Genomic DNA, 15,129 nt, shown 5'->3' on the forward strand with positions numbered 1-15,129 from the left:
CAAGTACACAACAGGGATGCTAAACCAGCATGGCCAGAACTGCAGGGCAGGACTAGGGTGTGCAGGCAGTGCTGCTGCACCATGGAGAGGCTGCCATGAGCTGCACAATTCAGCCACCCACTTCTCTCTTTGGCCTGGGGAACACCCAGCAGGCATTGACTAACTGCTCAAATGCACACGTGCATACGTTCCCGCTGCAAAGTCCTTATTTCATGTCTGAAGTCATGTGTAAAATCTAGAGGGCGGTGGGCCAAAATTGTTGCTGGCTTCTGTCCAAATTGCACTTCCCGCTTTCAACTGGTATGTCTCCTTAATAGCAAGCCCCATGCAAATAGGCTAATGTACATCATTCAAAGAGCCTTTATCTCCACATCAGACTTTGTTCCTTTCTTAACTGATGCAGTTATATTCATTCTTGTCTGGGATCACAGACTGTAAATCAGAGACAAGGGAATGAAATAGATAGAAAGCATAACCATGCTCAGGGTTAGGTCTTACTGGAACAGACAGCAAGGGTCTTAATGACTCCCAGACTCTCCAAAGGCCTTGAGCAAACCACAGTTTCACAGAGGCACCCCCTTCGGCTGCACATGTGCTACAGGTGATTCTCATTTCATTTGCCTACACTAATGGTTATTTGCAACCATAAGACAGCTGCACGGAGTTCATTGCATACAATTTCACAGGTCTGACGAGGGCAAGACACCAACCACCACACAGAAGAAAACTCTTTCAGAGCATAATGAGTTATCTTTGTTTCAGCATTGCTTAAACTTGTCCACACTAGCCAGGCACTACCCCGATCAATGAATCCATACTGCCTAAGCTGTTGTGTCAAGTCAGCTGATCTTAACTGAAAACACATGCCAAAGCACTTGTGACCTGGGCATACCAGATCAGGAAATTCCTCTGCAGCAGCTCTGACCTACCATAGCTTCTACGGGGGATAGCACGGCTGACCATGTCCTCTGCCACTTCATGTGCAAAGCAAAGGAGGCAAGGCAAAATTCCCCCTACAAGGGATGGAAGGCTATCAAAATGTGTATTGAGGGTATCACTCACTAAAGTGAAACATGAAAGTCACTTTTTGTACTTGTAAATAAGCACCCGTGTTAAGCTATTTTAAGTTAACAGTGGCACACGTTTATTCTCTAAGTCTAAGAGCTTGAATATAATGTTACATTTCTGTGGATGTCTTTAATAAAAATAGCTTTGGAAAAGACAACCAAGGAAACCTGACTGATACAAGAAATATATTAGGTTCATTTTTGTCATTAAAAAGTTCATTTTCAAGTGTTTAGAGCCAAATTTAAATATTTGCATTAAAAAAAATCTTCTCTGACAAGGATTAAAATATGGTAAAGTGGGAAAATACATAATATGGACGCTGAATACAAAGAACTAATTTTACAATAGTCATACTTAAATTGTAAAGGAGGTTGTATTGAGAAAAATCTCATCTAATCTAAACATTAAAGAGCTTATGAAACCTCAGGGTCTATTTTCTTCTCTGATATGTTGTATAATTGTTTCATCCTGTCCCAGAACAAGAAGTCCTCCTCCAACTATTCAGTTTGCTGAAGTAACACACATGCCTACGCAAGTTTTTTTTTCTTCTCAATAGAAGACAAAGCAAAATCATTCCTTTAGTTCTGCTAACTACAAGTGCTGGCCCTTGAGGAACTTGAGGCTAGGTGGAAGGAAGCTGTAATAAGCTGCAAATTAATTTTGCCAATACGACCAGTAATGGGACCTGGTCTTTCATTCAGAAAAGGCAATACATTGTACTACATTGTAATGTAGGTTAAATATTGCTTACTAGCAAACAGGTGAGTCAAGCGAGACAGCATGAACTACACACAATCTAAGTGTTTTGCCTCCATTATCTGTTAAGATATTTCTAAATGTCAGAGGAGGAAGAGAGGCTGTTGGGTTGGGATTTTTTTGAGGATGTAAGAGGGTATTTTACCGTATGTCCATGTCACAGCTACAGCAGGGAGTTGCAGTGATCTGAAGCAAAGTATATTTATTTTGTATTTCCAACATACAGTGGCTTATCCACATCAGTTTAAAATAGTTGAACTAAACACCAAATGCTCAGAGTGTATGGAAATTTCTGAATTATCACTTAAATAAATTATTTTCTACATACTTTCAAAAGTTTCAGAGATGACAATAAATTTTTCCAGCCAGGTAAACTCTACTCTTTTTCTCCCCAATTTTAAAAAACCTTAGTCAACAACAACATGTGTTCTGCTCTCCTGCAACTACATCCATCAATTACTCTTATGACTTCTTCCTGGCCAGATCTTAGGTCACGTCATTGGTTGCTGACACACCTCTAGAAACCCCTCTTATTATTCTTTGCCGCCCTTGCCAAGTTCAGCTCCAGCAGCACCTTGGCCTTCCTGACCCCATCGCTACACAACGGGGCAGTATCCCTGTTCTCTTCCCAGGATACCTGTCCCTGCTTCCACTGCCTGTGGAAGAGAGGTCAGAACACCCAGTAGAGCACTACTCCTTTGTAAACAACATAAAATCGCACTGTATGCCAAATGCTTTGCAAGGCAAATATAGATCTCACCATTGTTCATGTTTTTGAAAAATCACCCTATGTTACACAGATTGTCAGGATGAGTTGGGCAATCCACCAACAATTATTCAGTTTTGCCATAAGAGAGCCTAAAAGAAGTGACAAAATGACAGTTTGGAGATGACTTGCACCACTGGGAAACTGCAATTTCACTCCAGGTGGGCCTGGACTCCAGCTTACATTCAAAGGACACCCTAAAAACTTGTTAAGCTCTTAACTACTATGAAAGAAGAAATTCACTCAACAGGGAACAATATTTTCCTTCGAAAAGCATTCATAAAAATATTTACTTTCAGGCTCCTTTCCCCCTTACAATATTTAGGTAATATTTTAGCAGGACAGTCCTGGCTCTCACCTATGAGTGAATTAGAGCTTTATCACTCCCATAAACTTATTTCAAAGCACACTGGGTCACCCCAAGAGTCCCTTCCCAGAGGATATAGTTTCAGAACTTGTTTTAGAGACTTGAATTGCATTCTCTATGGGGAGAAAAAGAATATTTCCGTAATAGACTAACCTTTCTTCAGATATGTTAATATCTGAAGGATGTCAGTTCATCGTGAGAATTTGGGAGTTGGCGTGGCTCCAAAGGCTCCACATATTTTCAAAGTGAATTTGCCTGTAATTTTAACCCATGTAGACAAAAGTGCATGGCTGGGAAAGGGTAGCGCATATTTAAAAAATCTCACTGTGATTCAAACACAGCTGTATTACTCACACCAGTGATTTGGTGGTGTCATTTCACAAAGGCAAAAGATAACAAGGTTTACTCCTACGATCAGCCTGCATTCTTGCACGTCACATGAAAGAGAACAATGGAAATGTGGCTGGAACGTGAGAACGCACCAAACTGCAATGACTCTTTGGGGGAGGGTGGAGAGAAACACACATACTACAAAAATCTAATAATTCTCCACCCAAGCATTGCTAGTGAATGACCTCACTGGTTTCCTACATATACTCCAGCAGCCTTCCTGCCATCACTCTGTTCAGCCAAGCAATGATGTCAACAGTCCACCTGTGAGAGTGATGCAGCCCTCTGGGTCATGGTTGCAGAGAACTTGGATAAAAGCTGTGCCAGTGTTAATTAAATGCACCTCTTGTTTCACTGCTCATTTCCTCTGATAAGGCTCAGCTCATTTTTCCTGGAAAGACTTCGATGCTGTAAGGGAACCACAGCCAACCACAACACAAAACAAATATTGCTTAGAGAACATGAAGACAACATGTTAACTATTTAGTTTAAAAAAAATAATGATTGCATACTAGTGCTGGGGTAAATACAGATCTTAATAATTTACATGTGCTAATGACAAGGTTAAACTACAAATGCTTGGTACTGCAGGTAGTTTATTATCTTTTGGCAGTACTTAGCTCTTTCATTTGTAATACCCTCCCTGATTAAACTGGAGCAGAATTCTAACGACCTGCTTTACCACTGATAAGTTCTGCCAGGTTGGAGTGAAAGGAGCTTGCCTGGTAAAAAATATGCTTTGAGGGTGGAGTTTGACCTTTAATTAGCATCAGAATGATCACTACAACTTTCATGAATGTGTTGTACAATAGCTTTTTTTTTCCTATATAAAGAAAACTAATTCACTGTCATGACTGGATGCTTTCACCATATGGTGTCACCAGGATTTCTGTAATCCCTCTAGTCATAGCATCTGACTTCCAGCTACTTTAAGCCTTCAGGACATGCCCTTTTATACTTGCTTTGTTCTTGTAGACATTTTTGGATAGCTTTATTAGTAGGAGAACTGTCAAAGCAAGACACTCAGTTTTGGAAGGTGACATCAAAAGTATTCCTTCTCGCACAACTTAAAAAGTATCCCTAGCCCTAAGACTTAATTTCTGATAGCAATGCACATAGAAAATCTGAAGATCTCAAAATAGAAAAGTGATCTCAAAATTAGTGGTACAAGCCTATTATGAGAGTTTGTTTCCCAATGATCACAATTCTGTATTCTGAAAGGCAGCAAGTTGAACCTCTTGCCATAAATTCAACTCTAGAGAAAGAATTGTATGGCAAGGATGTTAGGAATACATTCATATTCATTCATTCATTTTGTTTTGTAGCAATTGTGATAGTTCCAAGGAGTATTCTGTCCCACATTCCTGAGCATTAGCAATATTTTCCAAACAACTGATGACTGACATCTGTCTATTTAGATTTTTAGCTCCTGGGGATCTTATGTTTATATAGTACTTTGCCCTACAAACTCTCTTGGAACACATAACACTAAGAGTATACTGCCTACCCAGTTCCTGATACGGGAAAAGTTCCATGGCTATGGTACCTCTCACCAAAATCAGGGTAACTAACTTGGATGTGTTTTTTACAATCTCCCCCAGTAAGAAATCTCATATATAAAATGTCCTTCACAATAACCATATTTTTTGGTTCTAGGCAGAAACCAAAAATGAGAGATAATCCTTGAACTTGTTTAGCCTATACTGGTCCTACGGACAGTTCCTATGGGTTTATGAGGCTGAACTGCAGCTAGTTTGTGTTGAAGCATGCAGACTCTGATTCATTCAGAAAGCTCAACCTGAGAACATTTCACTCTGACACGCTAGAGAATAGCTCCCTCGTGGATTTGAAGTAGTTGTGGCCCATTCTTCACATTCACTCCTCACAACTTTATGACACGCATCTTCCAGTGCAAACTTGAACCCAGGCCATGAAGGAGATACTGGAACTTCTGACAAATTTTATTCTGTCACCAGTAATTAGAATTTGGTCTTACACAATTTAAATACACAGCTGTGCTCGACTTCTGGTGGATGTGCATAATGTGACCAGGCAGAAGGAAAGTATGTCCCGAAGTCCAGTGAGTTAAAGTGACACAGTTTCCTGTACTCCAGGAACTCTCCTGGTCAGAAAGTACTTCCTTCCTCGTTTCAAACACTTAATTGTTTCAGAGGGAATTCAAAACAATAGATTAGAAACTTTCAACCTTTCCTAAGTGTACTGCTACACAAGGAAATCAGGCCATGCTCTGGGAAGATGAGATAAGATTGGGAGAGTACTCTTTCCGGAAATGCAATGGCTTTTGCATCCCCTCTCTAGCACCATCCCATGAATCAGCTACACATAAGTAATTATTCATGCTATGAAATTCCAGATGCAGTTCAACTACTGTTTGGGATAAGATGTGTGCGGCTGGCAAAGGCATGAGCTAACTGGCTTCTCAGCTACTTTGATAAGGCATGTCAGGGAAGAAAACATCAGGAGTTTCCTAATCTGAGTATGTACTTTTAAGGACAGGTAGGAAGAAAGGATGACAATTGCCTCTTTTTAGCACCTTATTGTTTAAACCTCTAAAAATGAGAAAGAATGTGCTACTGTTTCTGCAGTTAGAAGTCTATCCCTTCCCACCATAACTTAGTTTTACAGAACCAGCAGAGATGTTCACAAGGACTGGGAACAGATCAAGCTCATCAACTGAAAAGCAATCATTTTAATCACACACTTTTTCCTAACACAATTCCTTTCATCTAAATACATCACAGAACGCTTTGTAGTGATGGATGAAAGATATAACATTTAGAATATAATCATGTAACTACAGGTATGTACAGGCTGCAGTTTGAATAAGGAAAAGCAACGGACACGTAAATTCGTTTTTCTGCAGCATTAGGATGTCTAAGTATTCTAGATTAACTGAAAACATCAGAAACAGAACCAATGGCAAGAGTCATTCTCTCACACTCCATAGCCAGAGCTCTTATAAGGTATTACATTTTCCTAATTATCTTTCCCTATCAACACAGAGCTGCGAAAAGTCTGAGGATAAAATTATTATTTAAAAAACCCCCAAACAAAACAAAAAACACCACAACAACAAACCAAACAAGAACTCACCTGGTTTTACACATTATTTTTAGAGGCAAACAGGAAAGGCACTTCCCTGTCAAGCTGGGTCAAAGGAAGGGGAGTGATTGAGTTGAATATTCTGCACTCACCGTTCCAACCAAAGGGTAGATGAATCCAGCTCCAATACTGGCTCGTACATCACTAATCGGCAAGATGAAACCAGTGGGAACGCCCTTCCTCTCAGGCTGATGGGAGAGGGACAGGTGAGTCTTTGCCATACAAATGGGGAGATTTCCAAATCCCTAACAGAAAAAGGAAAAAAAATAAAAGAAAAAATTTTTTGAGGTTGCAGTAAAGACAGAATATATTTTCACTCTGTTATCAGTATCTTCTGGAAATCCTAAAATCCGTATAGCAATAGTTAACCTCAGTTTCTTACCAGCGAATATTTCAGAAACAGGCAGAATACTGCTATTCTCCCTCAGTTCAAACCTTTATCTCCAGAGACTTGACTGCAGTGCTATCCAGCTTCTTGAGTGGGTTCTCAACCTAGAGTTAGGTGCAAACGTTGCCTATAAAATGGCTAGAGTGTGTATTTTTAGAGAGGGTGCACAATGGGTACCACACTGAACAAGCAACCTACACCAGCTCACTAGAACTCCGGGTACAGCACTTCCCTCTGGGCCCTAATGGCCCAGTTAGATACCTACGTGAGACCAGGATTCATAGTCCAAAACTCTCGAAGGGTACTAATGTCTTCTTGGGGGTAAACACAAATGGCCCATGATGCTTTGCTTTGTTTTAAACAAGACAAAAACTGCGTGAGGTGATGGCACCAACTTCACTAATGACAGTGCAGTAGTTACTCAAAAAGTGGGAGAAAATCAGGGAAAGGCCCTCACAGCAGCTCCCCACATACACTGTTTGTCTCCCAGGTTATCGATTAACCTCCAGGCACCTTCCACTCTTCTGCTCAATTCCTTGACAAACAGGGATACAATTCCCTAGGCCAGGAGGAGTGGCAGCACTGCAGGGAATTGCCTCTGCAGCCCAGTGCTGACGACAATCCTTTAATGACATTGTGAAAATATTTCCTAACGCTACTAAAGTTTAGACTAAAAAAAAATGGATTAGAGAATCACAGCAGGAAAAGACAAAAGACATGGATTATTTTGCTCCAGGTACACTAAACAAGCTTATTTTACATCCAGAAAATCAAATTGATCCTCAGGAGATTTGCATTATAGAGAAGACAGCTATACTTCTGCCTATCTGATCAGGATGCTGAAGTATACTCAGGATTTTTTTCTGTGACACATCACCCATAGTTTCTATTCTCTGACAGAGGGGATCCAGCCATGTATACACACAGCAGCCTTCCCATTACAGAAAATATATTCACCTCTCCACATGGTTTTAAAACTGCTTTCAAACTGTAACAAAGCCCGCACCCACATGCTTTATGAATGGTGATCTATTTCACCTTCTAGCATTTATAACCCCTTGAAAAATAATATGAACAGAAGGAAATCAAAATACTTTACAAATACTGGGAGCTTTGTTACTAATGTGCATAGCTGCGCACACGTCTTTGTATGTTTGCAAACTCATTTTTTGTGGATACAAACAAACACTCATATGCTAAAATCAGGCACATTCACTAGCTGCTACATTCGCAAATGTGCAGCTGACACACTTAAGGCAGTAACCCAAAATTACCACTCTGCATAGAAAGTATAGTGTTTCACCAACAATCCCAGAATGATTCCAAGCTGCACACATATCCATGGCAGATAGCTTTCAAGGTTAAAATCATTCTGTCCTATCTAATCTAATCTAAACCAATCCACACTGACCTCCACAGTTTAGCACCATGGGTAAGATCATGCCTTTTAGCAACGCTTGACTAAACACTCCAATCTGAGAACCTTTTACACTCCGAGGTTTCCCGAGACTCCTCCAGCAGGTACCTGACTGCATAATTCACTGGTGTTCTTACCTGCCGAGTGTACCGATCAACTTGTGACTGTGCAGTGGGAGACAACTCTATATCCTGAGCTCCATACACCTTCTGAGCAATGATCCTTATTTTTTCAACAATAGGAAGCTGCAGAGACAAGGAAACGATACAAGGATGAACATTAGCCAAGGGAAACTAGAATCTTGTTTACCGAGTGAGAAATCTGAATCTCTCATTTAGATTCATCCTTGTTAAACAGGCTTGCTAAAGCATGAAACCAAGTGAAGGGCACTGGTAAAGGATATGACTCAGCTCCAGGTACATGAATTACAACCATGATTTCAGCTACTCCATCATTTAGAAGCTGTACAATTTGTACATTACAAAGTTGACAACATGAGCTGACACTCTTGCCTAAAGTGGGGGGAAGAAAATTACTGCAACGTAGTTTTACAAATCAAGAGCTACCGCACAGTACAGACACACAGAAGCAAGATGCACTAGGTTAACAGAGATCAGCAGACAAAGATATTTCATTTCACAATAAACTATACAATGAGTGGATGAATGCAATGGAGTAGGCAGCCAGGGAAAGTTCCTCTGAATAGCAAGGAACTGTAGCAGATAATTCCTGACCCATCACTGCTTCTTTGATCATAATTATATATATATATTTTTTTTTCTTTTAATTCTCACCTCCTATCCTGCCTAACATATGTATTTTGAATTGTAGTACTGATATTGTAAAGCACTTTGGACACTTAAAAAAAAATAGAATATGAAAGCATCCTAGGATGCACTTCGAAATCACAAGTCACTAAATTCAACCCTAGTCTCCATGAGTGTCCATATTGAGTTATTCGGATCAAACTGAACATGTGTTCTGCCTTTACAGCTTCTGTTTGAAGGCAGATGCAGACTCTCACATTCAGGCTGTTAGAAATCCTTTCACATATTTTCAGCAGACATTTTTTGTGGTCAGATTAGACATTTACTTTTTGTGCCATCGTTTCTGTCTATTTAGAGGAAACAACTCTTTCCTCTTTCTCTCTCCTTTTGTTTTGAATGACCTTGGAGAAAACAGTTATGACCTCACTAGCCTATTTTTAAAAAGCCAACCTCTTCTACTTCTTTCAATAAGAACAAGACGATGGAAGAATGATCATAACACCGGTTCAGCTTCTTCGGTGCAGACCACAGATGGCCAGAGATGCATGCAATACTCCAGGGAACATCCCACCAGTAACTTGTACTCTAGCATATTTAATTATCAACACATGTGGAAGAAGTGTTTAACAAAATCTGAAGGGATACCACTTTGGGAAGAAGACTTGGTAATCTCAAGCAATATGAAAAGCACCAGAACACAAAATAGACATATTCCATTTTATTCCAACAAAGGCCAGAAATTGGTTTGTGAATAACAGACTTTATCTGGTGCATTTATAGGAAGTGCCACAGTCAATCACATTTTTGCAATGCCCGTCTAGAAGTAATGGCTTTTCTACAACAATACATCAGTTGAAGGGTTTACGTCAGACTGACCTTTTTGTTATTTATGACTGAATTTTAGAAAAATTAAAGTTGAAAGTAGTCTGCCTTTACATTAATAAAGAACTACAGTAACGCAGGCATCACAAGAAAAGAAGCTTGTTAGACTTTCAAGTAGCTTAAAAGTAAGGCAGTTAAAAGCTACTAAGACTCAAATAAAATCTTCCCCCAATATGAAATTTTGAAGTGACGTTTAAAGATGTTCCACAAAATCCTTTCTGAACATGTTGAATATATGATTATTGCACCTTAATTCGATGGAATGATGTCACACTCCTGACTTCAGGCTTTTTACAGGAATCCAAGCAATGCAAAAAAATCTAATGAGTATTGGAGATAACACATTGCAAATATCCTGGATATAATTCCTGGCTGCATTAAGCTAAATGAAATACTTAGTGACACGGAGAGCCATCACAAGATGAAACTTTCAGGTTGATTATTAAATTTGTTCATACCCACAGCAGTTTTGAACACAGTGGAAGAAATGCAAAATGTGTCGATTAACTTGCCTTTTGGGTGCTGTTTGCTTGCAGTCAAGGACTAACAACAACAGCAAAAGCAAAGGCAAAAGGAGGACCACTCTCAGTAGGCCAACATCAGAACTAACAGCTTGCTGCTTAGACCTCAGTTAACTTGTCGAGATGGAGATGTGCATTTAGATCAAACCTGCATTTGTGTCAAAATATTTCAAAGTAATTTGACAGCAGTATAATTACTATACCCACAGCTCCCTTCCAGCAACCATAGCTACAGTTTCCAAACGCAAGACAGCAGGGCTCTGGCTAACATCAGAGCAGCCTGCGTTAATGACAGCAGTAGCATTCTGCTCCTCCCGGTATGTACGTGATATCTTGCATCACTGAATCTGAGCTGGACAGTCAAACTGTATCTCTCTGGATTTATGTTTGTTTTTAACCAGAATTTCAGATACTTTTCAGGTCACTCCCCACACCTCAAATTTTGCAAAAGTAACCTCAGAAGAATCACCAGTGGGGAAGCAGTTGTGGTTTCCTGAGACCATCACATGTTTCTGCAAGGCATGTGCATACAAACAGTGAGGCAATGTGCATGGTGTCAGAGGAGAGTTTGAGTCTGTTCAATCTCACAACACAGGTAGATGAGTCCTGAACACAACTCAGAGAGAAACCAGCAGGGAGGCCTGGATGCTCTGTACACATTAATGCAGCCCATGCACGTGCACACCCTCAGACACGCTTCCTTCCTGAAGTTTCAGGAGTAGGGAAAGGAGTACGCTACACTGTGCTAAGGATCCACCTGTTTCCTAGTATTTAGTGCGACTTTTAAGGGATTATCTACTCAGAATCACTGCGTAAGAGCACTTCAAGCAAAAAAAAAAAAGTTTCCTGTGTTTCAGTTATCAAGTAATACTGCTGGGAAACTTCATTTTAATTTAACTTAAAGAAGTATTTTCCAAAGAAACATACTTTACGTGAGAAATACAAATCCATTCCAGCTGACAAGAATATACTGGTATCTATCAGAGAAGAAGTTCTAGCAGCTCAAGAGACTTTTTACATGTTTGCCACAGCAGAAGCCTTGATGTTTACAAGGCTCTTTTAGGAACAATTCCAGCTTCTTCTTATCTGGTCTTAAGGGCAGGTCTAGCTTCAGGTTTTCAACAATCTGTTGATTACTCAGCACTTTGCTACGGAAATACTCTCACTGATGGGCACAGGGATCCACCATACATAGCAATGCTTCACAGTGCTAAATCATATGGCAAAGTTCTCAGCTGAATTCAAAGGGGCTAAAAAACAGAGGCATATAGTTCTAAGTTCCTATATCACTAAGGGATTTTAAGCTGGATTTTTGCTCCAGCTGATACCAGAGTCTTCTAACAAAACCTTGATCAAATATCTGCCAGCAGAAGCCACATATCCCAGACACTTAGAAAAACCAAGGAATTTCATCTCTCTCATGTGTTTTGTCTGAGAATTTTCTACAGTGGCCTAGGATATTCCTGAACCAGCTGTTCATTCCCACTGGCAAACTACAGTGTGGCATCCTCAGCTGCAGGCCCTCAGGAAAACACTCTCAATGAAAGAAGGATGAAAAGTCCCACCTGGGTGGTGCGTGCAGATGCATCCTTATCAAGAGCTACTTGGTTCCATAGCATTTCTGCTATCTGGACAACTATGGTGATAATGATACTTAGAAAATATGCAAATGCTGAAAGCATCAAAAGGACATAAAACCTGCTATTTTTCAGCAATAAAAACTGCTCCTCTTCTCATTTCCCTTATGTAAGGTTGAGAGTGTTACACAACTAAGTACATTTAAGTGGAGAACAGGTGACAGACACACAACAGACAGTATGGATTTAGACAAAAACTGACTTTTATAGATAAGCGACTATGTATTAGTACTAAGGCTGAAGGAAATACGGCAGCTTCAGAGAATTAATTTCAGTTTCAGTTTTAGCTCCTTGAGAAAACGGTACTTAATATAAACTTATACCGAACATGAGAAAATGCTACAGGGCCACACGGAATAAATATCTGCTGACAGGTAAGTAGTTTTGGTGTTTCCCTGAGAAAAAACTGATCTCCCCAGCCCCGCCAGAGACAATGTGTATTTCTGAAATCTCGCACATTCAAAGCTACCAAAGCCATATGCTCCTTCTGAGGCAAGCACAAACACACGTGCTTGTTGAAGCTGCCAAGCATCCACACCATAAACAAGATTATCTCCTCAGCTAAAGGATAACAAGTGTTCCAGCATAAGTGCACCAACTGCTTTCACAAAAGCAGTATCTGTATAGCCGCACATTTCATTACTTCATACAGGCTGATTAAAGGAAGAAATCAGCACTGATAAAGAGGAGAGCCTGTCATTCCCAAGACTGAATTGATTATCCAAGATGAAATCACACCAGTGTTGTCTCCCAGCCATGCTGCTACTTGCAGGTCATCCCGCTTGCAAGATGTGACGTTATCGCAAATTGGTGCTGTTTATTACACAATTTTCTTTCTTCCAATATTATCAACAGCAAAGTTTTTACCAAAATATAATTTAATAGGGTTTCATTTATGCTAGCCTTTCCTCACTTTCTTTAACTCTTCACCTCTTCCTTCAGCTGTAACAGTATAATGTGGATTACCACTTTTCGATGTGGGTCTTGATGAGGATTTCCACAGACAGCAGACCAGCTTTAACAGACCTTCCTTCATCCTCCCTTCCTCTGCTGCTCACACTCACCCATGTGCCAGTGCAACCGAGAGGGCAGCACATATGGAATAAAGTGATTCAAGCTAAAATGTAACTCAGGGGGAAAAAAACCACAAACTTTTTTACCCCAGATCAGTTCACAGATGCAGTTTATCATAAAGGCAAAGCCAGTATAAAGCAGAGGGTCAGAGATGACTTAAGTGCCATCTCTGCAGAAAAGAGTTGCTCAGACCGTTCAAAACAAATCACTGAAATGTACCAGCAGAAAAAGCGATTTGGGGCAGGGAACACGTGGCTCGGGCTGGGATTCTTGAAATCTGTCTTGTTGCCAAAAGTCAGCATCACATGAACTGAAACATGCAGATTACCAGGCACCCAGCTCAGGACTGTGCTTGGGATTCTCATCTTTTGCATCATAACCTGAACACCTGACTTTAAGCTCTTTGGCTACTGGAGAAAGAAGTTCATCTTTTTAACTCCCCATAGCCAATTTCTGAGACTGCTGAGAACAACCCTTGTTGCTTTCCTTCTTCTTTTCTTTTGCTTTTGTACATTCTTCCTGAATTCCCCACCAAAACATGGTCCAACAGAAAACATCTCCGAAAAGCCAGAGTCAACAGCAATAAGTCCGTGGTCAGTCTTCACGCTGCGAGGTCTCAGCGAAGCCACAACTACTTTGAGAAGCACCAGTCTTATCTAGCTTAGACTGAACACCTGAAGTGAATGCCCATCACTGCAGCACTGTCTGACATGATCTCTTCACAGTTATACAACATACATATTTGAAGCTACTTTATTCTCTGTGAAAACTTAAGATTCTGCTGAAAAATGTGTTTAAACAGAGAATATACAAAAGCACTATTCACTTGTAACTTAGACATTTAATCCTTCAAGTTCTTTAAACATGCACTTTAGTCTCGCTGCCTATTTTTAATTATGAGATCACCACTTTAATTATGAAGTCACCGACCTCTGGGTTTATTGTTGCTAAACCACTTGTGTTTTAACAGAAAGTCTTAAAATAGTTTAAAATTCAAGGCACTGGCACTTTTTTTTTTAAGTTATGCATTCACTGAAAGCAATAATACAGAATTGCTTGTTGGCTAAGTGAAACAGTATGCAGACATCAGTCAGTCCTCTTCTTGGGAAGGCTGCCAAATGAAAACACATGATGGGAGTATGGCTGAAGGTGCTGTGTGGGGTGACAGAGTGCAGTGCTAAAACAATAGCTGACGCTGCACATTTGAACTCCTACTTCTCGCTTTTCCTCTGGATAAAATAAAAACACATTTATTAAAGTATCTGTATATTCTGGTTCCAGAAGATCTGCGGCTGACAAAAGGATTCCCAAGTCCTTAGCACTCCACTTCCTTTGTTGGCACAGGACAAGAGTTTGTTTTTCAATTTGCAGAAAAGCATATGCAGTCAAGTTAAATAGTTTGTGAATCAACACCTAAGCCTGTGGCCTTAGAGATTTATTTTCCATTTCCCCAACTTTGAAACCCCAGCTGCGCCTAAGAAAATTGCTTCATGCAAAGAATAGTAAAATAATGAAAACAAACATAAAAGTGGAGTGTCATCAAGAGTCTACATCCACAAAAAAGAGATGGAGTGGAAGAAAGATAGCTTCCAACCCCAGAACACCCAATTTCCAGACTCCACTGAAATCTCTTTGATGAGAGTGGGACGAGAGGCTGGTACAGCCCTGTGGAATTCCTCTTTAATGTGGCTTCATTGCTAGATGGCTTACTAGCAGTAGGGTGGGGGGAAATTTAAAGACTAGCATACCCCCATAGGCAGCACAGCCTGCATTTCAAGATGACAAATCATCTCCATTGTTTATTAGGAAAAGTTTCAGTAAGGAGCATATATAATTTTATTTATTCCTACTCCAGTACTGCTTCAGGACTTTCCATTTGGTCTATACATAACTGAATTCTGTGCTGTATTAAAAACCAACCAACCAAACCAAACCAACCAACCAACCAAACCAAACCAACCAACCAACCCCTC

The 15,129-nt window shown here is 40.2% G+C and overlaps 1 protein-coding gene across 2 annotated transcripts in view; it reads right to left on the minus strand.

Annotated features, from left to right (window-relative positions):
* MTHFD1L (methylenetetrahydrofolate dehydrogenase (NADP+ dependent) 1 like) overlaps positions 1-15,129 on the minus strand; it is a 159,629-nt gene that overhangs the window by 41,666 nt on the left and 102,834 nt on the right. For both annotated transcript variants that reach the window (XM_065630440.1, XM_065630441.1), the window contains 2 exons: positions 8,413-8,520; positions 6,563-6,715 (listed from right to left, as the gene is read on the minus strand). In XM_065630440.1, coding sequence (XP_065486512.1) covers positions 6,563-6,715; positions 8,413-8,520 — 261 coding nt within the window. The remainder of the gene's footprint in view (positions 1-6,562; positions 6,716-8,412; positions 8,521-15,129) is intronic.

The sequence above is a fragment of the Caloenas nicobarica genome, chromosome 3, assembly GCF_036013445.1.
Source record: "Caloenas nicobarica isolate bCalNic1 chromosome 3, bCalNic1.hap1, whole genome shotgun sequence".
NCBI lineage: Eukaryota > Metazoa > Chordata > Aves > Columbiformes > Columbidae > Caloenas > Caloenas nicobarica.